This window comes from Oryzias melastigma, linkage group LG1 (genome assembly GCF_002922805.2).
Source record: "Oryzias melastigma strain HK-1 linkage group LG1, ASM292280v2, whole genome shotgun sequence".
Classification (NCBI taxonomy): Eukaryota; Metazoa; Chordata; class Actinopteri; order Beloniformes; family Adrianichthyidae; genus Oryzias; species Oryzias melastigma.
This window is the reverse complement of record NC_050512.1, coordinates 19,347,363-19,372,923: the sequence shown is the minus strand read 5'-3', so window position 1 is coordinate 19,372,923 and position 25,561 is coordinate 19,347,363. Positions and strand designations below refer to the sequence as shown.

The 25,561-nt window shown below is 37.4% G+C and overlaps 4 protein-coding genes across 4 annotated transcripts in view; 2 read left to right on the top strand and 2 right to left on the bottom strand.

The window, feature by feature from the left end:
• LOC112157366 (solute carrier family 22 member 7) overlaps nt 1–1,125 on the bottom strand; it is a 6,574-nt gene extending 5,449 nt beyond the window's left edge. Inside the window, exons 1-2 of the mRNA XM_024290066.2 lie at nt 688–1,125; nt 512–615 (exon numbers count right to left, since the gene is read on the bottom strand). Coding sequence (XP_024145834.1) covers nt 512–615; nt 688–1,068 — 485 coding nt within the window. The 5' untranslated portion in view covers nt 1,069–1,125. The remainder of the gene's footprint in view (nt 1–511; nt 616–687) is intronic.
• A 1,427-nt stretch (nt 1,126–2,552) lies between these two features.
• Nucleotides 2,553–8,556, bottom strand: LOC112156931 (solute carrier family 22 member 7). Its single transcript, XM_024289298.2, has 10 exons — nt 8,176–8,556; nt 7,970–8,073; nt 6,193–6,347; nt 5,953–6,121; nt 5,736–5,859; nt 5,561–5,670; nt 3,321–3,535; nt 3,139–3,247; nt 2,846–3,052; nt 2,553–2,691 (listed from the first exon to the last, which is right to left on the bottom strand). The coding sequence occupies exons 1-10, from the start codon at nt 8,554–8,556 to the stop codon at nt 2,622–2,624; spliced, it is 1,644 nt and encodes a 547-aa protein (XP_024145066.2). The 3' UTR covers nt 2,553–2,621.
• A 2,610-nt stretch (nt 8,557–11,166) lies between these two features.
• Nucleotides 11,167–15,112, top strand: synpo2b (synaptopodin 2b). Its single transcript, XM_024289297.2, has 2 exons — nt 11,167–11,288; nt 11,912–15,112. The coding sequence occupies exon 2, from the start codon at nt 12,201–12,203 to the stop codon at nt 14,190–14,192; it is 1,992 nt and encodes a 663-aa protein (XP_024145065.1). The 5' UTR covers nt 11,167–11,288; nt 11,912–12,200; the 3' UTR covers nt 14,193–15,112.
• Nucleotides 15,113–17,817: 2,705 nt separating this feature from the next.
• On the top strand, nt 17,818–24,591 carry myoz2b (myozenin 2b). Its single transcript, XM_036212778.1, has 5 exons — nt 17,818–19,118; nt 22,112–22,278; nt 22,634–22,718; nt 23,270–23,432; nt 23,508–24,591. Exons 2-5 carry the CDS (start codon nt 22,120–22,122, stop codon nt 23,731–23,733), a joined length of 633 nt encoding a protein of 210 aa, XP_036068671.1. The 5' UTR covers nt 17,818–19,118; nt 22,112–22,119; the 3' UTR covers nt 23,734–24,591.
• Nucleotides 24,592–25,561: the final 970 nt, after the last annotated feature.

Genomic DNA, 25,561 nt, shown 5'->3' with positions numbered 1-25,561 from the left:
TTATTAAGTATTTATAAGCATATAATTAATTGGATTGACATCACGCCATAATTTAGATAATGGTGTAATAAGCGGCTTATTAATATCGAATAAGTGCTTATAAGCAAATTATAAGCATCTTACTAATGCTTCTTAATATCTTATTGATACCACGCCATAATTTAGATAATAGTGTAATAAGCGGCTTATTAATATCTTTATAAGTGCTTATAAGCAAATTATAAGCAAATTATAAGCATTTTACTAATGCTTATTAATATCTTATTAATACTTAACAAGCACACCTTAATATAAAGCGTTACCTAAAACTGAAATAAACCGGTAGACAATTTGCCCCTGTTCTTTGTTTAAACTATATCATACAAACTGTTTAAAACAATAACATTTAGTGCCAACTAAGGATGATTTTGAGCAGCTTTAATTGCAGTCAAGGGTAATGAACTGTTCTAATTCATTATAGTAGAATAAATTTTTAGTTTCTATATATGAAAAATAATCAAAAACCAAATACCTGTCACTGAGATATCCAAATATTGCTGCTCCAAACATGACACCCAAGAAAAAGATGGTAGCTGTAGCTCTGTTCATGCTTTTCTGATCACAAACCAAATCCCACTACAGGAAAAACACACACAGAGGAATAAAAATGCTGATCTGGTATGGATCTCCTGTCTTCAGAGATCTCACCTGTGAGGCCAGAGTGGATTTAAAGGTGCTGTTGTCGTACCACCAGCCGTTCTTGCATGGTATTGTCAGTGGGTCGGAGCTGTTGGTGCCGTTCAAAATCAGATGATACTGAGGCTCTGCAAACATCTGACAAGAGTGCAGACTCCCGTCCTGCTGAATGGGGACACTAACAACAAGCTTCTCCTGCTCAGATAAATTCCTGAAAAGGTCTCCATCATCCAGAGAGCTGAAGTTGCAGTGGTGAGACGGAATGGCTGCAATGAAATTATTTAGCAGAAAGTGAAAAGGCAAAGTCATGCGAGGAATTACCAGCAGAAGGATTGTCCTTATTTGAAACCTCCCGAATCCGTTAACCTCTGCCAGCACATTCTCAAACTTCATCTTGAAGATAAATCCCCCCAAAAATGAGTTTAAGAAAGAAAGAAGCAACAGAGATGTCAATCACCTAGAGAAGTGAAAAATTGATTGTGCTCACTCAGCTATATAACAGGAGCATGACAAGTCTGCTTTTTTCAATGAGTAACTTGCATTTTGTCTGCAAAATGTTACAGCTTGCAGCCAATCTGAGCAAGATAAATCAGGATGAAGCAGGTACTCCCAACAGTAGAATCAGTCCCATTTACAAAGCTAAGATAAAACTATGTTTGTACCTCTTCAAACGTTATTCTTCTAAATTCCAATTCTCAGCCCCACATGAAGAAATAGGCCATATTATCTTAAACTGCATGTTTCTAGTAACAAAAATTCTTGAGATTAAACATCTTCTCACTATGATGATGTTTAACAATTAGTGCTAATTATAGTGCTAATATTGACATTGTTTTTAGTTAATTATACTACCTCTTTGATTTTAACTATTTTAAAATGCATGTATGATTTTTTTAAGAAATAGCAAAACAATTGATCTCATTCACTGAGGATTTTAATTATAACAGTCGACTAATCTCGTCACAACAGTTATAGCAAAATTCCCAATTCTATTTCTCTTTGGTTTTCTGACTTTCCAGTTTTTCTTAAACTCTGTTCTTTGTAAATGCCTTTTTTTAATTAAAGATGCTCTCCAATAAAAAACATGTTTTTGGTGTTCTAACATATTCTTGCAGCATTTTTCTCATGTTGGAAGACATATATATAAAATAATTTATTATTAAAAGTGTGTTTCTGAGTATTTCTTTATTCAAATCATTTTTGATCAGAAGCAGATGAAATTTCCCGCTTCAAAAACGCTCGGGTTTGTGATGTAGAACCTGCAATGGGCTGGGTAAAGTCTGCCTTCTCTGCACCGATTCTGATGCATCCACTTGCAGTGTTAGGATTGTGAACTTTGGGTTTGATTTTATCAGTCTTTATGATTTTTGGTCATGTTCGGTTATGAATTGTCCCTCAGTCACACAGTTTCAGGTTCATAATCCACAACTGTCTTCATTTCTGTCAACTGCCCTCAAGTGTCTGATCTGCCAACCTCCGAGTTTCTCCATGGCTTATTATTATTATTATTATTATTATTATTAGGGTAACTCTGGTGCCAACTGTCCCACCCACCACTCAAAGTCAAATTTCTAATGAGCTCCTGCTGCTCTAACCTAACTTTTCTCTAACCTCCGTCTCATTAACGTAGGTAAAATAAATATCCATACTTTAATTTGAATATTTCCAGAACGATTTGAAAAATCTGTCATTATGATTCCAAATAGTTTTAAGCACTTGTATAATTGTCAATGGGGCACCAGCAGAAAAAAGAGACATAGATATTATGTTTCTTAATAGGTACATATATTTTACAGGACAAACACTAACTGTAAAGTGGAACATAAAATCACATCACCAAAGTATAACTTTTTGCTCATCGAGAAGAGACACATTTTTAGTTAAAGGATTTATTGAGCTTGTTATGAATTTAACAGGATAAAATGTGTTTTTTTTATTTCACAAAGCTAAGCAGGAGTTTGTAGCAGGTCATTGTGCATCTCTGATTGAATCTCTGCTCTCCTCGCAGATCCTCTCCTGCAAATGCAGAAAAGATCAAGCTGTAATGTGCTGAGAAACGTAACTTTGGATTATTCTTTAACAGAAAGCTTCATTTACAGAGACGAATCCTTTACTGTAGATTAAATATTGGATTGCAGAACTCTTTTCCTGAAAACTGTCTCTCATTTACCTGGTTTTCTCAATGTCTTCGATGAACTCTGGCAGTTGAGCGTTTAATGTTTCAGGTAGGAGTGAAGCAATCACACCTGAGCTCAGAGCCACAGCACAGTAAATGCATGCTGGGAGCAGATGCCACGCGTCCTCTGATAGAACGACTAGTGGGGATACGGACACACCCAGGCGGGCCAAAAAGGCAGTGTAGCCCAAACCGTTCTGTCTGCAAAAGACACAAAAGACGAATGTTGCATTGCCCGCCGTATAACAACAGAATGAACTTGTTGACATAGTGTCTGACTGACTAACCGTACTACTGTGGGATAAAGTTCAGTTGTATAAAGGTACATTATTGTGAACGAGGCCTCTGATGTGGATTTTCCAAGAACTCCCACAATGGTACGAATGAGCCATTTATCTAAACAAGGTAAACACTTATCACGTATTGCAACAAAAATCAAATAAAATGATCCATTTCAAAAGGAAAGTACCTTTGGAAACAAAAATGTTGATGAAAAGGAGGAGACCGGTGGCCAGAAGGGCGGCGATCTCACAACGCCTTCTGCCAATTTTCTTCAAGGAGAAATAAACTGCGATCTTCATCGGCATTTCAATGGATGCGAATATAAATTGAGTTAGATGAGGGTTGAGTCCAAACCCCACAATATTCAGAGTGATTCCGTAATATGTAAAGGCAACTCCAAACCTAAAAAGAGAGAAATGTCAGTTTCAAAACTGATAGAAGTTGATGCACTGAATATTCGGCAACCAAATGTATTCGGGCTCTATTGACCTCTTACGCTTGCCATACACAATAAATGTGCATCGGCGATGTAGCACATACTTAAAAAAGTTGGTTGTGTTGAAATATTTTAAAGTGCTCCATCTGCAGTTTGCTGGAGCTGCAGAACTGAATTGTTACGAAGAAGTTCAATGGTCAAAACCTTCTCCACCTCTGCGTTGATCTGGCTTAAACACCCGGAACAGCATGAGAGACAAGAAAGAGACGACTGCGGTCGCAAATAGGAAGGCTAGCGGTGTTAGCAGCACCGCTTCTGTCCGATGTGTTTGAAAAAAGGGATAGCTCCAAAGTGAATGGGATAGCACAAAAGGTAAGGTATTGGTAAAGGTAATTTCTATGTTGGAATGTCTACAGCTGACGTCAGCAATCAGCGTTCAGGTTTCTTACACCTGGTTCACACTGGACAAGGAAGCGCTGAGAAGCGGCGCGGAATGGAGGTCGTTTCCATTTGGCGCCCTTGTTAACTGTGGTGTACTTCACACCCGCTGCGTATCGCTGCGGTCCTAACGGCGTGAAGGAGATCGTTTCGGGTCATTTCTGGCAGAAAGTTCCATCAAGATTCATGATAAAATCCAGTTTATTTTTTAAAATATAACCAATTATTCCACAATAGAACCCAGCGATTGACAAATGCGATCATGTTTTTGCATCTAAACAACAACCCACCAACACGCAAAAAATACAGACTGACACACACACTTTTCTCTGTGTGTCTTACCAACAGATACATTAAAGAAGTGTAGGCCTACTAACCATCAGCCTCTTTTTAGCAGAAACATGGGGTAACATTTTTGGTTATTAACTTACCCATGATCGCAAAAACAAAAAAAATGCTCTAGCAGAAGCGCCTGTTGACCGCCGCAGAAAAAATGCACGTCTGGTGTGAATTTAGGGGAGAACAGATGCTGTGTGCACACAGTGGTCCAGTGTGAACATAGTATTATGCACTTTATATGGGGTTTCACAAAGGTACAGTTGTTAGTGCTTTGTAAAACAATTTAAAGATATCTCAGATGTGATGGTTTGATTCTTTTTATTCTAAAGGTGAATTACTGTTCTTGATAAATCTGTTCTGGCCCTGAAATAAGTTGGGTTCTTGTTTAAGGGTCAAAAGCACACTAATAATAATAATCTGCCAGAATCAATGTTTTATTTGAAGGCCTAGCCTTATGAAATGCACATGCACACTTACTGGAAATGCTTGAAGGATGCATTATAACATAAACATTTGCTTTATTTGAAAAAGTTGTGTAAAATGTATTCCAGGCTATTACCTATATATTTAAAAATAAAGAAAAACTCATTATCCTCATTTGATATTTGGCCACTATTCGGTATTCAGCAAATCTTTTTAATTGTTATTTTGCTTTGGCAATACATTTTCACTTCGGTATTAAATCAATGTATTTTCACCCATAAATTCAGATTCTTGTAATTCTGTAAAAAAAAAAAAAAAAACACACTATTTGTTTAAACTTAAATTTTAATTGAATTGAAAAAAAAAATTGTTCAGACTCAATATTTGTTTTTAATCTTCATCCAAAGTGCTTTTTGAGATTTGAATATTTTCATTTTTGTTTATTATGTTTATTTCTTTACTTTATCGGTTTGCAATAAATAATTGGAAAAAACCATGAACAGCCAACAGCTCGTCAAAAATAAATAAATAAATAAATAAATAACAGTTTACAGTTATTCTAAAAAATAAAATAAAAAAGTAAATTCAGACTCACAGGGTTGCTGGAGCCTGTCCTAGCTATTGCTGGGTGTAATGAGGTACACCCTAATTGGCAGTTTGTGACAGGGCTGAGATTTACAGATTTTTTTGCTGTTGGAAATATATTAGGTAAGTTGTGTTTTGAAGTATTTTGAAACTCAAAAAGAGGCTCACAGTCTATGACTCAACCCAAACATAAAATTCATACGTACCAAACAATCCCTGAGCATATTGCAAGTTTTCTCATATTTGGTGTTTTGAAAAGGTCTATAACAGTGTACTTCTTTTCTCCCCTTTCTTTTTCCACAGATTCCATTAATGCCTATAAAAAGAAGCAACTGTTAATCTCAAGAATCCACATAACTCTTATTTCATGGCTAGATGTACTTTGGGAGTGATGGTGGTGAGGCTCTTGGATCGGTTGTTCATCTTGGCACATTTCATTATGTAATACTGAGCAGCTTCTGCTTTCCCATTTGCTATGAGCCATCTAGCAGACTCTGGAAGCCATCTGAAATTGTAGAAAGGGTTATTTCAGTATTTGATGATTTTTTAAAAATTTGTTTTACAGACAAAATACTAATAATAAAGTTAGCCTTTTTACCTCCAGGCGATAAGAGCCAAAATTAAGGGTGAAGTTGCGGCCAGAATGAGCATTCTCCACTCATTTATACCATAAGCAATCCCAACCAGAAGCCAGTTTCCAAGTGTCCAATCCAAACTAATCATAATGCCAGAGAAAGTCCTGTGTTTGGTGCTGCACCATTCAATATCTGTGGGAAAACAAATTATTAAATTAAAAAGCAAATTATGTGGATGAATGTACAAATGTTAGTCTATTTACTTAGGACGATAGAGATAATGTTTATTCCTGCAAGGGACATCCCAGTGAGAAACCTCATAACGGCAAACATTACAAACGACGTTGACACGGCGCTCAGAACAGCAAAGGTCAGTGAGGTCAGGTAGGATACCAGCAGCAGAGGCCGTCGCCCAAACCTGTTCACGGAGAGGGTCATGGATTAAGTTCACATAAAGACTGTCATATTTGACACTTTTACAGCTTAACTTGTAGAATCGTTTCACGTTTTGCTGCAGAATTTAACTTTAGTGGAAGAAAACACAACTCAACAAAGATGTTTTTTGTTTTGATTTTTTGAATAAAACGTTATTTGTGTCGCACTTTAAACCATCAGGGCACCAAAGGGCTATTAAATTAAGCAAATTAAGAAGGAAAGTTTTTAAAAAACAAAAAAAATAAAATAAAATAAACATTTACTTTTTTTACTCATTTTACTGAAATCCTATCTGTCATCTATGTATTTATTTTACTGGTTTTTTGATGCTATTTTTTTGTTACTATTTAGCTAAATAAAACATAAAATAAAAACATAATTTTAATGTAATGAGATAACGATAAAATAATGAAAGATAATATAAATTAAATAGCACAAATGATTAATAAAAATGATAAATAAAACCATTTAGGAGAGCAAAAAGAGAAACTAAAACTATGCTTCTAAAATGAATGAGTTAATAGGTGTGTTTGTTTGTGGAAGCAGATAAACAAGTAATAGGGGATAAAATAAAAACGTGTGTCTGAGTATCTATTAACTTTACTACTGCCTCCACACTACTAACTCAAACTACTAGTACAATGAGTATCAGTTACTGTTATATTATTCACATTTGTGAAAAAATTAGGACACATGAAAACTTATATTCCTCAAATTTGGATGCATATACGTTTGATAAATTTAACATTACTAAGTGATCAAAGTGATATAACTGGGTCTATTTAAAACTTGTTATTTTGAAAGAATGTAATGTCTGCTTAAGTTTAAGTTTGGACTGGTAGATATCGTAAAAAGTGTCAAATGAGCAAAAATAGCTAATAGGAGGTCCAAGCTTTGACCTCTTTAAAACATGAATTTTTATTCAGATCTTTTTTCTTTATGAAAATAGAAATAATATTAAGGTTTTAGTTCAATTTTTATTAGATCACTTTTTTGTCAAAGATTTTTCAAAATAAGGTTTGGACATTGATATATAAACATTTTTTCACCCTTATATTGTTCTTGGGTTCAAATTGACCCGTTTTCAAGTGTGAAAATTGGTCAATTTGGACACAAACACAATACACGAGTTAAGACAGAACTGATTATTTGATGAGGGTATCCTAATTTCTTCACGACTATATTTAAATCACAATAAAATTACATTTTTATTTCAATTTAAAAAAAATTGATACCAATTATTACTACAGTAGGATTTCATTTTCAAGAGCTTCAGTGTGTTGATTTAAAACTTAGAGTGCTTACTATACTTAAAACAACCTCTAATTGTTTAGGTCAATGATGACTCTTTTACTGGATTCAATGTTACATGTATTATAATAACATAATAATATTCTTTACATTTTTTTAACGATCATTAGCAGTTGAACTACCATTCGCTGCTTTTCTAAATCCACCTTACTGACACTATCTCACCCTAATTTTTTAACTTTCACCACGATTTCATTAAAAAAATTGAGCACTACATTTTTTAACATTAAAAAAAAATATATCCTAAAATTCTTAAAAGACTTAAAGACATCCATTCTTGCATGAAAGGCTTACCTGTCACTCAGATATCCAAACAGGGGAGCTCCAGTCATAACACCGATGAAGAATATTGTGGCCGTCGCTTTGTTCATCCATTTTTTGTTGCACACTAGGTTCCACTGCAAATAAATCAGAGCAGATGTTTGTATGTTTTCATTTTATACTAAATACTAGAGTTCTCCTCTGTAATGTCACACACAAATGAATCAATGTTGATTTACCTCTGTTGCCAAAGTGGACTGAAAGATGCTTTTATCATAGACCCATCCATTATGACACTTGACGGGAAATGTCTCCTCACTGGTGTTTGAGCTGAACAAGTACTGGTACTGGGGGCCTGGAAACATCAAGCAGGAGCTCGGAGCCCCATCTTGCTCCTTTGGAATGCCCACGATGACTTTTTGATCGGAAGTTAAGTTTCCGAACAATCCTCCATCCTCAAGGCCGCTGACGTCGCAGTGGTGAGGCGGAATAGCTGCGATGAAGTTGCTCAACAGGAAGTGGCATGGTAGACTTATTCTAGATAACACCTGAATCAAGAAAAGTACAATCTGAAATTTTCCAAATCCGTTGATTTCAGAGAGTATGTCATCAAAGTTCATTGTGCTGTGTGCCTCCGGTCACATGAGACCGAATGGTGTGGAAGTGAGAGCTGCTGGTCCGACTTAGAGTTACAAATACACATTTACTTACACGTTAATCATAACGTTAACTAGCATCAAATAGAATATAGGTGAGGAATTCACATGGGGGGGGGGGGCATCATTTTGCACTGTCTTTATTTTTAGTGTAACTTATTAAACCAAGAAACCAAGAAACATTTCATCACGTTTTAGATTTGTATTTAACTTTTGCTTTGTGAGAGATTTGCAAGACGTTTCTATATGAAACAGACATTACGCAACATTTACAAGGGAAGAAAAAAAATGCACATCTAATATAATATGTGTCAGTATTTGTTCTCACACAGAGTCCTCTCATGTGACACTTAAATACCAAAAGGGTTTGGAGAAAACTATGAAGCAGTCTGACTTAAGTAGAACAACAGGACATGAAGAAAAAATTCACAAGACATTTGCAAATGTTTAACAATTCATTTTATTTCAACTACATTTTTTGGTTCACAGCTGACATAGTCTAAAGACACTGAACAAAGAATCCAAGTAAGACTTAGTACCAACCAAATGACAGAACAGTAATATATACACACAATATAAATGTTATTATTTGTAAGATATTTAAGACATATACATATATATTAGGGGTGTAACTATTAATTTTAACAACAGTTTTATCATATTATAATTTGTGGATGATGATATGAGTCTTATTCAATATTGGTTCATTTTGAACAATCGGATTCATCGACCTAGCATTAATCCTGCACATCTTTAGTAAAACATTCAACCAATTTGCGTATAATAATACAAATATACTTCAGTAATACCACAAAACATTACTTTTAGCTGATGTTTGCCCTATTTATGGTTTTATGGTGGTCTGTATATCCCAGCATCAATGGTCCATCCATTTTCCTGATCGCGGGGGTGCTGGAGCCTAACCCGGCTACTGAAGGGCGAAGGCGGGGTACACCCTGGACAGGTCGCCAGTCTGTCGCAGGGCCTCAATCACACACCCATTCACTCTCACATTCACACCTAGGGACAATTTAGAGTCACTAATCAACCTATGAAGCATGTTTTTGGACGGTGGGAGGAAGCCGGAGTCCCCGGTGAAAACCCACGCATGCACGGGGAGAACATGCAAACTCCACACAGAAAGGACAGAAAGGTCCCAGACGGGATTCGAACCGGGGCCTTCTCGCTGTGAGGCAAGAGCGCTAACCACTGCGCCACCGTGCAGCCCAGCGTCAATGGTGTTGGATGGAAATACACATTTATTCTACTTTTTTACTGTCTCCTGATGCCTCTGGCTTTGTCTGAATTCCCTCCCTAAAATCTTAAAAAAACTCTATAGTGCAGGACTATCTAGTGCCCTGGATTTTCAAAGCAATTTGGACAGCATGATGAGGCCAGACCAAATTTTGAGTTTCTTTCCTGTTTTATTCTTGTATCTCTGAAATTGATCAGACTTCTATGGGTTTCATTCTTTTTTAAACCTTTCCTAAACAGCATCTTGTGTCTTGATAGTCATGATGATGAATCCTGTTATTTAAAATAGTCCAATAGGAGCACTTTTTTTCCAGCAGCCTTTTAAAAGATGTCATTTAGTCTCCCTGAAGACTCATTGGTTTGTCAGAAAAAACAAAAAAACACAATTAATGTTTGCTAGCTAGAAAGATTTTACCTTGAAAGTTGATTTCATTTTGTAGTACTTTGGCACCATCCCTTGGTAAATATCAGGAAATGCTTCTGTGCTTAAGAAACTTAGCTTCAAATAGATTTTATTTTTTATTTTTGTCTATATGCCTCTTTTTAAAAAACAGTTTTCTCTTAATTTGATGACTTAATTTTAGAAAAATATGCAATATTTCAGCATCAGCAAAAAGCACATTTTACCAAGCTAGAAAAAAGGAAAGAAACAAAAAAAATGATTACCTAAAAGTAATGTAATGTCAAAGGCCGGAAAATTCTAAGTATGTATTTGAATGTCAAAGGCAGATGTGAAACATGAAGTGACCGATGGGCACAGCGCAGAAAAAGAAACCTCTGTGTAAACACAAGTTCGGAAAACAGCCCTCCTAATGTTTTGCTTATTCTGTTGGACGTGAATGTTGTTTGTCCCATGATATTAAATACCATTCCATTTACAGCAGTTGCAGGCCTATTGAAACTCCCAGAGCAAAGATGCTCTTCCTATTGGGGAATGGAATCATTTGATGTCGTTTAGGACAATAGATGCGCTCCTGTTCAAATATGAAACTCATTTCTTCATTGCAAATATCTTTTCTCAATGTGTTTAAATAAAAATCTGCATATAGGCAAGAGTTAGGCTGCAATTTTATGGCAAACTTGGAGAACAAAATAAAAAGAAACTGTATGAATTAGATGTGGCCTCATGTTCAGAACATGCACACTTTATTGCATTCATACCTAGAGACCCCAGACAGAACCTTCAGAAACTGTAGCAGCCCCTCTCTTGTTCTACATCGACTTGGCTGATATGACCCAGGTCTTGACCCCGACCACAAAACATCCCCCAGGGAATTCAAACTGGAGCGCTGAACTTTCAGAGGAAGGAGGGAGGAAAGAAGCGCCTCCTGCTTCTGTCTTCTTTGGAATTTCAGACGAGGGTGCTGAGCAGGCAGAGAGCTGGAACTCCGGGTCTGGTTCAGATCTGTGCAGACCGGACAGGAACAGGACAAGGCACACAAGTAAGAGTCCTATCCTCTTCTCTCCTTTTTAATTAAAAAAAGTTTCTCCTGCAGACGCTATAGATTAAGTACGATTTTTTTCAAATGCATTATTTTGTAAATTGACAGTACAATGATAACTTTGAATGCAGGTCTTTGAGTAAAAACCTTAAAGATAATTTTCTAGGTTGTAATATCTGCAAAATACTTAGTTTAGTAGATAAATAAAAACGTGAGCATCCATTTTCATGTTGTAATCTTGCTGTTTATTTTGGGGGGGACTTAAAGGGGGCCACCCAATGGCTTAGACGGAGCAGGATAAGAATAAAATATGACCATATGATGAAAGTGGCACAGGCGAGTTTGACAGACACCAGCATGTGTCAGGCTGCTCTGTCACCTGATCTCTTTCCAATCGTAACTCTCGGCTGCAACGGAAAGTGAGCTGCTCACTTTAATGTGCCTCCTTTTTTATTATGATCAACTCACCCTGCTCATTTCAGTTTTTTAATTCTACAAAATCCTAAAGCATATTTTCCAATTCTAGTTTTACTGAAACATAATATATGTATCCTTTGATTTTCACTTTTCTTTTTATTTATCTTATGTTTTTGCAATTCTCTTTTCTGTTTTTTTCGTCTCAGGGTTCAGGCACAAAGAGAGAGAGCTATGTCAAGAAAATCAAGACTAAATATGACATTTTCCAGGTTCTAACAAAAACAAGGGAGTTCTGCTGTTTAAAAGACAACACTAACAACTCAAGAAGTACACACTTGAAAATTAAGAAAATCCACTTTACAGCAAAACTCTTGTAGAAGATTAGATTAGCCAGGTATAACTCAGGAGCCACAAGTGTCTAAGCTCGACGGACAATATTCTAATTATTATTACCAGCATTGATTAAGAAGAGTGAGCTGGGGAAGAGTTAAAGAAATGGATGCACTACCAGAGACAAGAGGAAAAGGCGTTATGATGTTTGTTCAAAGACGCAAACGGATTGACGAATTTGTATTAGAGCAGGAAGAACTGAGAAGTAAAGAGCCGCCGATGAGTGCTACAAAAGAACCGCAAAGAACGGAGGAACAGAACATTATTGACACAAAGAAAGTGTGTGCCAAAGAGACCAAATACATCGGTGTGAATCCAAAGAAGCATTTGGAGCACCATCAAGATGCCCAACAGACAAACAACCTGTCCAACATGCCAAAACCTTTGGTGCCGAACAGAACTGCAAGACCTTTCCCGGGGTTTCAAGCTGGCGTTAACGTTGCTGAAGAAACTCTTCAAGCCCCAAAGAAGGATGAAGCAAAATTCAAAGTGTCTGAGCCCCTAAACAGCAACCCAAAAGTCTGGTCCCCAACAGGAGACATCATTGCCTCAAGAGATGAGCGCATATCTGTGCCAGCTATAAAGACGGGCATTCTTCCAGACTCCAAAAGGAAATCTGCAAACAAGCAGCCGCCTGCATCTGTACAAGCATCTGAGCGCCAAAACAAAGGAGACAGGAGGTCCTACATTGAACCAGAGGAAGACTGTTTTAGTTTGGGTGCTGAAGCTTGTAACTTCATGCAACCCAGAACAATTAAACTCAAAAATCCACCTCCTGTTGCCCCAAAACCAACCATCAACCCAGCCTGCCCGCCCTGGATGACAAAGAGTCCTTCCAGTGAACTACATGTTCCTTCAAGGAGTCCAATCTCACAACTATCTCGCAGTCCTGTGGGGGCTCACAGCCAGGACGACTGGATCCAACCTCAACAGATGACAAGCAGTTGGCCATCAGATCAAACTCAGGCCACGCTTCAAACACCTGCCAATGCCTGGGTTTCAGTCAGCTCCTCTCCTAAACTTCCTCTCCAGCCAACCACAAATAGCTGGAGTCATCAGCCACCTCATTCATCTGTGAGTATGCAGGCCAGCAGCCCTTCTTACCGCCCCTATTCACCCCCAATCAGTAAATCAGACAGCACTCCAAATTTAGTTGCTTCTTCTTCATCACAGACAGAAAAGTCATACATCCATGTAACAAAAGCCTCCCAAGTTTCTTCAAAGGTCCAAACCTCCAGCAAAGGTGTCAGTCAGGCTGCAGGAGGTGCAACCATGGCAGGAAAGGGCGCACAATTGTTTGCTAAAAGACAGTCTCGCATGGAGAAGTTTGTTGTTGACTCAGAAACGGTGCAAGCTCACCAAACCAGACCCCATTCGCCAACCCTGTCCCTCCCTAACTCTTGGAGATATTCATCCAATATTCGAGCCCCACCTCCTCTGTCATATAATCCTCTGCTTTCCCCATTTTACCCCCCATCAGCCGCCAAGAAGCCCCCTCCCATAAACCCAGAAGTAAAGTCCAAAGAGAAACCTAAATCAGCCCCAAAGCAGCTCAACGCCTTAGATATTATGAAACACCAGCCGTACCAGTTGGACTCGTCACTATTCAAGTATGATGCGGTCCCTGAGGGCAAAGCCCCTAGTCCTAAACCGACTCCTGCATCAAAGTTTGAAGTCACCAAAAGTCGCAAACAAAGATCAGCCTCCCTTCATTCTTCCTATAAAAGCTCAGAGCTCTCCGCTCAGAGCAAAGCAGAGACTCCTGCTAAGTCCTCTGAATCGGTAAGTCTCCAAATTTTCTCTGCCAAAAACACGAGATCAGCTGGGCTGGTGGAGGCTGACAAGCATTTGGATAAACAGCTCACTGTCACAACCACCGCCCATCACGTAAGCAGCCAGCAAGCACCAAGAGCCCCATTTGCAAGCACATCATCTCAGCACTCGTCCCTCGGTGACAGCATAGCTTCAGCTTTCTCTCCTGCATCTCTTATTGCTAGAGGCGCACGTCAAATGGCTCCTCGGCCAAAGTTTTCTGCAAAGAAACCAGTGGTGACAGGCAAGCAGTGGAAGCCTGTTGCTCTGCTTCATTCGATCTGATACCGAACATTGTGCTGATTTGGTAAAGTCTGAGACATCATTTGGTTACCTCCAACTCTGTGACTTCTTTTATGTCTTAACAGGTAAAATTTTAGAGTTTTGCACTAAATCTACATGTTATCCAAATTAAACCACACAAATGTTAAGAAAAAAAAACTTTATTTAATCCAGTTTGATTATTATTGGGCCAACTTGTGCCAGAAATTGATTTTCTTATGTCAAGTTTGAATATTTGCAATAATTCCAAATAACTCCTGAAACATTTAATTGTTTCAACAGCACGTACAATGTCTGAACATTTTCAGAAGCCCCTGAAAGTGTCTGTGCATTTCGAAAAGTGAAGAAAAATCATGCCAAGATTGTCAGGAAGGGCCATTACTTTTATCACGTTGTGTGCACAGAGGCTTATAGAACTATTTGGCTTGCTCTATGTCAGCCGTACTTTTACATAGCATCAAAAATTATTGAACTGCCAAAAAAAAGTGGAAATTTTACATGTTTGGAAAAAACAATGTTTCACCTCTTTAGGATTTTCTTATTTATGTTTGAAGCTAACCTGTATTCACACTGTATTTGTGTGCACATAATGGTTGATTCCTTCAGTCTCATTCCAGACTTGGATGGTGTCACAACAGGTAAATGTTTCACTGCTGTGATTAGAAATCCTCATAACTTTAAATTTATTCATTTATTTTTACTGTGAGAATGTATTTCCTGCAACCAATTGTTGTGACCAGTTTCCAGCTGTCAGAAAAGTCACTAGACAATCTAAAAACAAAAATGTTAAAGGATCGAGCCCTTATTCATAAAGCACATGAGCAAAAAGAGAACAGGGAAACAACCCTTCTGTTAATTGCACTTCTTCTAGTGAGCATAGTCACATGATTAAACTTCTTTTTCCTCTTTTGTGTTTGTCTTGTACTTGATTTCTAGTTTTTCTTTTGCCTACACTGAATGGCTCTTTCTCCATCAGCTGTCACCTTCATGAAGAGCACACTTGTTTTAAATCACTGTCAGTCATTGAGAATTCACCTCTTCAGTTTCTGGGTGCACTTGTGTCTGCCTGCTCCACAGCTTTTCCAGCAGAAATGGTTTTAAAAAGCCATGTTCTTGACATTTTATTCCTGAATGATGGCTATGGTCGTCAGGTAGGGAAATCCAGGCTAAAGAAAAAATTTGCTTCTGAAATTTTTTTTTCCAAAAAATGCAATCAGACAAAGCAGAGTTTCCTAATTACACTTAAAACAAAATTTTCAGGGTAGATTAAGAGAAGAAAAAAGGGAAATAAGTTACAGCAGTCTACTCTGTTGCTTGAGTAGAATTTAAAATGTTACATTTATTATCAATATACTGTTTATATACATATAGATAATTATGACTTTAATGACATTTCTTTATTTCTTTCCTTTAATTTCCACAAAACAACAAAAGCAAAGCTCTCGCACAAGTTCTAATAAAAGGGAAAGAGAAGGTAACAATAAGAAGCAAACATATATATATATATGTTTGTGTCTCATTTTTAAGGTTCCAAGTAGTACCAGGAATTAACTTAAGTTAATTTATTATATTTTTAATATCTAATGAAAAATATCTTAATTTTATCTATATAAGAAACTAAATAAAAACAACAATTCACTAGCTATCTCAGCTGTTCTTAACTGCCCAAAATAAACTCACATCTCCTAATAACTTGAGAAATGTTTCTAATTTCTTAAAGCAAATGTGCAGAAAGATGAGTCTTAGTTTCACAAATATATTTTAAAAATCATTAACATTTTTACCTTATTGAACAATGTGTTATTGTTTAGTTTTATGCGACGTTTGGGTGAAAACTCACTAAACATTTAGTATTTACTGATGCTGACAGCACATACGATTAATGTATCAAGCTTTTGAGGCATTTACTATACAGCGCATAAATTACTGTTTAAACAGGTTACAAACACACATCATACTGGCAAATTTGAAAGAATGACTTAACGAAGATAACGGACATTTTATAGATCCTAAAAATGTTTAACAACATTTGTAATTAAGGCATCAGAGACAATATGTAAAATAAAAACTTATTTTCCTTTGTTTTGCCTAAGCTTGCACCATGTGGTGATTAATTTTGACAAATTATTGTAATTTAATTTCTATTTATTTCAGACTAAACTCATTTCAGTATAAATATGAACCTCTGTAAATCCAGAGGATGGCAGCAAAGGCTATGAAGTTTCTGCTGAATAAGTTTGATAACACACGATTTCTTTTAGGGTTTTGGGAGGAGCCGTTCTCTGAGCCTGTCCCCACGACTCAACTCAGCTCCCATCTCCTCACTTATTTCACCTGGAGTTCAGCCATCTTTCTTACCAACGAGGCAAACGTCCTTTCAAAATAAAGTCCCCAAGCCACCGACTCCGTGGGAAGCAGCGTCCAAAAGCCCAACCGGCACAGTTGATGAGGCCTTCATTGGTCTTCCATCGTCCATCGCCTGTAACGTCAACGAAGCAGCTCACCGCAGGTCTCTGCCAGAGCCTCCAGAAGAATGGAAGCGCAGAGTGTCTCTGGATTCTGCAGCTGTCAGTCGTTATCACCCCTCTGCTCCAGCTTTTCAGCCTCTGTCCACGAGCTGGTCCTTATCGTCAGAGAAACCGGCCATGTACGGGCCTCCGTTCAGACCTGCCCAGCCTCTGAGGCTTTTCAGCTGGGCCGGCTCAGAATACAGAAGGAAAGGCTCAAGTCCAACAAAGTAATCTGCTTTTTATAGAGCAGAGAGTGATCAAATTAATGTCACAGAGATTAAGTCTAGCATCCACCAGATAAAGATAGATGTATATATATAGTAATGAGAATACTTCAAGTAATGAAAGGGTCAGGCAAAAGAAAGAATGACAAGACGCTGTGGTTGAACTTTGATTAATGGTGGCACATGTAACTCTGGTTAAGATCTAAACCCTTAACTTGAAGGACACAGTAACTTACAGACCAAAGAGAGAAAGGAAATAGAAAAGTAAACAGGCAAATAAGACTAGAGCAGAAGAGAAAAGAAAAAAAAGGAAAAAACATCTTGACTACAAATAAGTACCGCATCCAAAAGCTATTAAATATATTTTAGCCATATTTGTAGTTTTTTATGCTGTAATGGGAGTATCTCAGAAAAGGGTTTCAGTTTGAGAAATGTTGAGTGAAGATGAGAGGAGATGAGGAAGATGTATCAGCATGAGTTTGTTCTTCAATATTTAAAAATGTAATTTAATCCTTTGTTATATTCACTCACTGGTCACTTTATTAGACACACCTGTCCAACTTCTCGTTAACACGCATTTCTAATCAACCAATCACAATAACTCAATACTTTTAGGCATCACACATGTTCTGTGTCTGAATTCCTTCCCCACTCATTATATAGTGCACTATATTGTGCCTTTGTCATTTTATAGTGCTGTCTGAATCTACAATTCCAAAATCAAGTGACCTATAAATTTCCCACAAGTCTTTACAAAAATTTAGTGTGCATCGATGCTCACTACATTAGCAAATATAGACCACAATGCATTGCGGTGGAACAACGTGTTTTTAATAAACTATCCACATTTTCATCATTTTCTAAATGTTCGTATTGATTAGATTTTCACTTTGTGAAATCAGTGACATCATATCAGGAGTTTTATAAAAGAGAGAAAATTAACAAGCATGGTGTCCAAATTGCTTTTAATATCCAGGGCGATATATCCTGCCTTATATCAATGGTTCAGGCTGGTGGTGATGGTGTGGGGGATATTTTCTTGGCACACTTTGGGCCCCTTAGTACCAATTAAGTATGGTTACAACATCTCAACCTACAGTAGTTAACAACTCTTCTGTTTGACCATTGTGCAAAATATTTACTTTTTGCTGCAAAGCAAAGTCCATTCATGCACAATTATAATGTACTACTTTGCACTGACTTCACTAAATTAACTCTTAACTTTACCCCATCAACAGGTTTGCATTTCAGTTGAAGGGAATAAAGGTGTTCAATGATGAATTCACCCACACTGTGTGATTACACAAAGTAATGTTTGGTTGATCGAAATTCTAATCTAAGCTTTTTTGTTTTGTTTTGTTTTTTTCCACAAATAAAATTATATTACACGTTTAATGTTTTCCAATTTGGAGGTTTTTGACTAATGGTTTTACATTTTGACTTTGTACATTATACTGAGTTTCAAACCATGAAATTAAATATTCACACAAAACAAAGTATTACATTTACAAATTAGATTTTTTCAAACCAGTCATAAAATGGGGCTGCACTGTGGTGCAGTGGTTAGCGCTGTTGCCACACAGCAAGAAGGCCCCAGTTTGAAACCCGGCTGAGGATATAAAACAGAAACACCAACTGGGGATCAAAGCGGCCAAGAAGATGAATGATTTATGTTAAAGAATTTTTCAAAGTCAAAACTTTGAAAAATATGCCCAACAAATTAATGGTATACACTAATTTGCGTATTTTTCACTTTCAAGTACATTATAATAAAATGTATATTAGAGTGTAATATTACAATATGAAATTGTAATATTAAAAGTAAGATGAAATTAGAAAAAAGAGATTATATGACATTGTTTCACTCTCAAGACAACAAAGGGAATCTAAGTATTCAGCAGGGACATCCTCACCCCTGAGAATGCTGCTGCACACTATTACATGTGCTGCTCACGGTCCCCTCTCCTCTCTACCCTTGCTCCACGGTGCCTGTGAGTGGTTTTGAGTGTTTGACAAGTTAAATTTAGCCTATTGATGTAAGCGTGCATTCCACTCACAACAGAGGCAGAGACACACTGGCAGTTTAGCTTTAGTGTCCGGGACTGTGAAGATCAGGAAAGATCTCACCACTTTGTTGTGAGTTGACCCCTGAGCGTCCGTGTCTTCCTTTCAAGGATACAGGGACACTGTCACAGGTATGAAAAAACAATTTGTCTACTAACAAAAAGGAAGGCAAATTTAATCCTGTAAGATAAAATATGGAACTAAAACAATTGTTTTTTCTGTAAAAACACAAAGACAAGCTTTAATAAAACATTGTGACTCTGATTGTTCTTCAATTCATAAGAGTATATTTAAATCTTTCGAGATGCGTCTTTAAGCTTCAATGAAAATCAGTACAATGATTAAAAAGCCAACACAATTGAGTCATAAGATTTGATACATTTTTAGAAAAAAATATTATAGGGCTCCACATTATTCATTCCAGGTTTGAGCATTTCAAGAAGATATTTGTTTCATTCATAAACTTGTATTTTTTTTTAGACAAAAGTGAGACTAAAATCAGCTTAAATCCCCAGAATGTAAGCAGAAAAGACTATTTCTACATCCTCAATGCAAGTACAATGTGGATTATGCAACTGACTGCAATCATAACATGCAGTGGATATTTGTAGAAATTACAAAAACTGACATTTTGGATTAATTTTAATAGAGTTTGAAGATGTACAGTTTTTTTTTCCCGTCTCCATTGGTAACCTGTCAACTTTCATGGTCACGTCAGGTCAAGCATCTCCACATGACTCACAAAGAGCGACTATGTTCTTTGTTTACCATGTGTTTATGGTCATCTCCCAGCGTTGTTAACCTCTCCAAAGAAACAATGTCATAACTATGTACGGCGGCAGCTGGAGAAAGGTGGAGGCACGCGGCTGCTATTTTAGGAGAAGTCCTCTGTCCCAGCAGCGTCAGGCCTCGTCTGATAAAAAAGCTGAAGAATATCCGCGCTGATCTGACTTTTGAAAGCTGGGGCTGCTCTCTTGCGGGTGACATAAATAAATATGATGTTTTTAACTTCCTGAGCTGGTTAATCCTTTGTTTCTTTTTCTGGATGAGTGTAAATGTCCATCAGGCGGGAAGGGGGGTGGGCGGGGGGGTGTTTGAGGTGGCCAAACGCAAAGCTGTTTGGATGAAAGTCCGTGACAGCTGTGGTGCATTCTCTCAATGAATGGGTATAAGGAAACTGTGCGTACCAGAGACTGAATGCGTACTGTGATAACTCATCTCCATGACAGGCTGTCCTGCAGAACTAGAAAAAGTCAAGTTTATCTCACATTTAATATTGTCTTATATCTCCCAAACCCCAGAACTGTTCAAGTCTAAACTCAGATTCAAGATTTCATGTTGCCAGACAAAATGTGGAAGCAGTTATAGATCTAGACACGGGGTGGGTAAAACGACCTGTTAAATTATTTAATCTGGCCCACCAAATAGGAATAAATTATAAGGATTCGCTTGATTTCCTCTATAATTGTGGTGTTTCCCCATGGATGGTGCACTATAGATACATTTACCTTTTTTTAGGTACAGAAAGTTATCCTGCATTTCGGTGGTGTTGGAAGATTTGTCATTTTTTGTGTGTTTTCCAAGTCGGACAGTTTCTACGATCATTCCAACAGCAGCAGTTCTCTACAGTTTTTCCTGAATAACCTCAAACCATTGGTTTAACTGGAACTAAAATGAGAACTAAAGTGGCAGTTTTGAAATAAAATCACCAAAATGTTCCGTATTAGTTTTAATCCAAATGAAAACATGTTTTCATCCAGATTTTATGCTATTTATTTCTCTTATGAGGTAGATTACAAAAACACCCCACGTCTGGCACTTTTTGGTTCTTTTTGCCCCTCCACAGGATCACTTCTCACACTTTCCCTGGGGAACCTTACAGGTTATGTTAAGGGGTGGTCCAGACCATTGACTGTATATGAGAACTGGACTCAGTGACCCCTACTCTCTGGTGTTACATGCTGGCTTCAAGAAGCCAAAACCCCATAGATTTCTAATAGGGAATAAACAGCTATGACTCAGTTGTTCTATTAGTCAGATAACCATTCTCTCTATCTTTTTTAATTTGTCTTTGCTGATGTTGATTTTATTTTTTATGATATAATTTCTTTATTGCAAGTTATTCAAGCTATAAACTGTCCAATTAATAAAAGCACGTGGTCTCACGTCGAACGTTAAAATCATTTGAGTTTTTGTGTTTCCTGCTTTCAGGTGGTAGGGGTGTGGACTTCCAACAGGTCCACTCCTGATTGGCGAGAGTGGTTTCCAAAAACTCAATAACTCAGACTGACTCAGACCAATCACTGCTTACTGACATCGTCTGACTCAAACACGGCCATGTCCATGATCCAAAAAAAGAAAGAAAGCAACTGAATTGACTTCATTTGATTGCAGCCTGAAGTACGACCTTCCCTACTGGTGATGTCCGGTTCTTATATACAGTCAATGGACCAGACATACAAATCACTGCAAAACCAACCTCTTGTTTACACTGAAAATGAGACATTTCCTCAAATTTAAGTTTAAGTAATTTATATGGCGCCATTAAATTACCTCCGTCAAACAAGGCCTTGTACATTTAAAGTCCAAAGAGCAATTAAAACAACATATGAATGGAATACTTTAGAAAAGCTGAAATTTAAATAAACAAAATACAATTTTGTTTTCGTGTCACATCTCATTATTTTTTTATTTATTCGTCTTTGGATTTACACCTTAATGGAAGTACTGATAGATAAAAGTTTGTATTAATTGAATTAATATGGTTTATAGATGAGAAATGGAGCCTTTCTAGGGTGATTTTTTTCTAGGTGGTACCCCTTTTAAGGCACCAAAACCTGGAAGATATGTCATTTTTTCTGTATCTCTAAATCTCTAAAGTTCCTATGTTTTCCTTCATGGGAGGTTTCAACACTATTCCAAGTAAACATCACAAAACCTGATTCAAACAAGACAAGCCTTAGGAGAAAAGCCTCCTGATGAGATGGAAATTATCATCAGGAGTTGAAATTTAGAGTTGTTCTTTGGCTTTTGTTCATTTTTCACCCAAATATATCTTCACTGTTGCACGTGTGGCAGCTTTCTGTTCTTATTTATACTTTTATTGAGTCTTGTTTCCTGCCAGGAAGCGTCATGGATCTCGGAAAGAAGCTCAGCACTCCAAAAGACATCATGTTGGAGGAGCTATCGCTGCTCTCCAACAGAGGCTCTCGCCTGTTCAAAATGCGGCAGAGGAGATCAGAGAAATACACTTTTGAAAGTATTCAAAATGAAGCCAACGCGCTGCTGAATGTGAGTCAGCTGCTTTGAATGTTCATCGTGTTTGAATGACTGCATGTTAATTCTCTCTCGCACCGTATTGACTGATCCTCTCAAGGGTTTTCTGGCAGGCTTCTTAGTGTTGTCAGTAAAGATGCCTGAGCTTTTTTTTATTGACTAAACTTATCGGTGACTAAGCTCTCAGAAAAAATGTGTTCCAAAGATAAAAAGACGTGCTATTTTTTATCGTACAGCCAAATCTTTTTTAGAGGCTGCTCAGGCACTTTGTGGAGTCTTGTGTTGATCTGTAGTGACAATGTATGCCTTTGCATTCTGTGCACAGACGACTTAGTAACCAATGATTTGAAATGCAATCTTGTCTTTGCAGAATGATATTCTAAATCGAAACAATGTAGATTTTATGGTGGATCCATCCGCTCAGGGAGACCAAAAAGCAAAAAATCCAGCTTCAGGTAAATATTCAGTAAGTCTGTGTCATCATAAAATTCACAACATAAGCACACGGTAGATTACTTCATGTTTTAAGCTCAAAATATTATAGAATATTGTAGAAAAAAAAGCTTTTTGTTATGTAACAAAGTTGAAACATTGTCTACTTGCATCACACATTTTGAATCCAATACTATACCAACGTATGCTATGATTTATTACAGAAACTGAGCAGATTTAAACCTTTTGTTTAATCATTTCTGAACAGAGCTCTGCACTTATTCTAATGTAGTGCATCAGTCAGTCTAAACACATTTCAGGATGAGCACACACTTCAAATGAGCTATTTTAGGTCCTCAGATCATGATGGACAACTCGCTCTGTCGGTGTTAAGTGTTTTCAAAGCACAGTATCTATTCTTAATCCCATCTACAGGAAAAGAAAAACTGCTCTGCATTCACAACAAGCCCCAAATAGCAAACCAGACCTTCAGATCGCTCTGTGATATTAGAACAATCCACACCAGTGTGATCTCCTGTCAGGATGATCCCCGTTTGTTGTTTCCGACCAACAGATATGAGCGAAGAAAAATCAGACGGCACAGGTATGCACAAGACCTATCACACGCCGTGGGAGGAGGCCATCCTCAGTGACCCCGACCTCGCTGAAACCATCAAACTCAGAATGCCAGAACCAAACCCACAAGCAGAGCTCCCCCAGTTCAGATGCTTCAACCGGTGAGGAAACCACTTAAGAGTTGAAAAAAGGACTAAATAATTATTATTATCTTAATATTACTATCTCAACTTCAGGGTTGCAACTCCTTATGGAGGCTTTGACAAAGCTCCCAGAGGAATCACCTTCAAACTCCCCGAGGTGGACCTGACCCCGCCACCATTCCCAGAGTTGAACGAGCCGAGGATGAAGAGGCCCACCTTTAACCGGACAGCCCAGGGGTGGATCTCCGAAGGCACACATCTGATCATCCCAACCATCACCCTGGAGCCCACGTGTGTTCCAGAGTCTGACGATCTGTAGAAGATCAACTGGATTGAGTGAAACATACTACAACATGTAGTTTTTGGGTTAAGCAATGATGAAAAAGAAACCTGCGCTTCTGAGTTATTTCCAGTTTAAAAAAAATGTGAAAAAGCAGCATATCTGTTGTGTTATTGTTAGTGTATGTCTGTTGCAGTAAAAAGGAAAATAATAATAATAATAATAATGTGACTTGTAACTCCCTCATCACTTGGAAAACTTTAAATCTTAATATTTAAAATGAGGGATGAACAACTATTGTAAATAAAGAATAAAACATATTTATTTATCGTACACGAAGAACGTGAGAGATCAAAGGTAAATGCAATTGTTTTCTTTTTGCAGTAAAAAAGCTGAACATCCCTGATAGTGATGGAAATGCTCAAAGTTTGACAGTTACAATCAGCAAAGCTACAAAGAACTGGAAAAAAAACACAACTATATCTCCAAAATAATGTAAAGAACATCAGGGCTGAGTTTGACAGCTTGCATAAAAATAGTTTAACTGTGCCAAAATCCTTAGAAGAAATCTATAACAATCCAATATTTTGTTTGGTGATAGTTGTGTCAAATGAAAATGCAGACGAGACAATATTTAATTATTTATGAGTGTCCTTCAGCGTCTTACTTTTGTTTTCCACCTAAACCCCCGACCACTAGTTGGCAGTACAACATACGGACGAGCCTCTTTGAGCAGCTTTACACTGCAACCAAAACAACAAGATCTGGCGAGAACCAGTTTGTGTTAAAAGTTCAGCCAGCCTTTTGGTTTTGTTGTTATTAGATATGTACTACTCGGTTTCTACTAGGGGTAGGTCCTGAAAAGATACTTTGTACCACGTTGCCAGTAATGTTGATGTTGTGATCATTAAATGAAATTAATTTTACCACTTTAGTACAATGATAGACATATTAATATTAAGGTTGTGTTTTCTTTTTAAATTATACTCTTAAGAAAAAGTCAAAATTGTTCTGGTACAAGAGACAAGCATCAATATGCATATCATATCGCCAGGTTCAAAGCACCAGTGGAAGATCCATAAAGACATGAGTGACAGTCTGGTGTGGATAAACTTGAATGTCCTGCACAGAGTCCTGACCTGAACCCCATAGAACACCTTTAGGATGGATTAGAGCGGAGACTGAGAGCCAGACCTTCTCTACCAACATCAGTGCATGACCTGACCATTGGAAGAATGGTCAAACTTTCCTAGAAACACACCCCCCAACCTTCCCAGAAGAGTTGAAGCTGAAATAGCTGTAAATGTGGACCCACATATTCTTGAACTCTATGGGTTAGGAATGGGATGGCCCTTCAGTTCATAGATATATAAGTCAAGGTATGTGAGCCAATACTTTTGGTAATATAGTGTAGCCTAAATAAAACATCCCTAAAACTTTTTATAGTCTAAAAATGTTTGTATTCAGAAAGAAAAATGGTCCTGTGCAGATTTTCCACTAAAAATATATATTAGCCATATTGTCTTTTGCAATCCTCTTGTATGTTTTGAATATTTTTAAGCTTGTTTTCATCAGTCAGAAATAACTCTTTTTGCAAATCAAAAATAGATTAGAACACATATTTCATAGTAATGAAGCAAAAACTGATAATTGGCACAAACTTGCAAATATGTAAAGACCAAAAGGAAAAAAAATGGTGTCAGTTTTGCTGACTGCAGACTGCCTCAGCCCATTTTACTCCTTCTGTCTTTACTTCCAACCTGCTAAGCTCTGCAGCCTTTCCCCTGCACGACCCTCCATCTGCCCCAATTTTTTGCACTTCCCTTTGCACTTTTCTGTTTACTGCAGCACGAAATTCTCCCACATG

Coding starts and splice junctions, on each gene's coding strand:
- synpo2b (XM_024289297.2), top strand. CDS start 12,201: ATGGATGCACTACCAGAGACAAGAGGAAAAGGCGTTATGATGTTTGTT.
- LOC112156931 (XM_024289298.2), bottom strand. CDS start 8,556: ATGAACTTTGATGACATACTCTCTGAAATCAACGGATTTGGAAAATTT. Junction 5,860..5,952: donor TTGGCTCTTATCGCCTGGAG/GTAAAAAGGCTA, acceptor CTACAATTTCAG/ATGGCTTCCAGAGTCTGCTA. Junction 2,692..2,845: donor GAAGACATTGAGAAAACCAG/GTAAATGAGAGA, acceptor CTGCATTTGCAG/GAGAGGATCTGCGAGGAGAG.
- myoz2b (XM_036212778.1), top strand. CDS start 22,120: ATGGATCTCGGAAAGAAGCTCAGCACTCCAAAAGACATCATGTTGGAG. Junction 22,279..22,633: donor AAGCCAACGCGCTGCTGAAT/GTGAGTCAGCTG, acceptor TTGTCTTTGCAG/AATGATATTCTAAATCGAAA. Junction 23,433..23,507: donor CAGTTCAGATGCTTCAACCG/GTGAGGAAACCA, acceptor TCTCAACTTCAG/GGTTGCAACTCCTTATGGAG.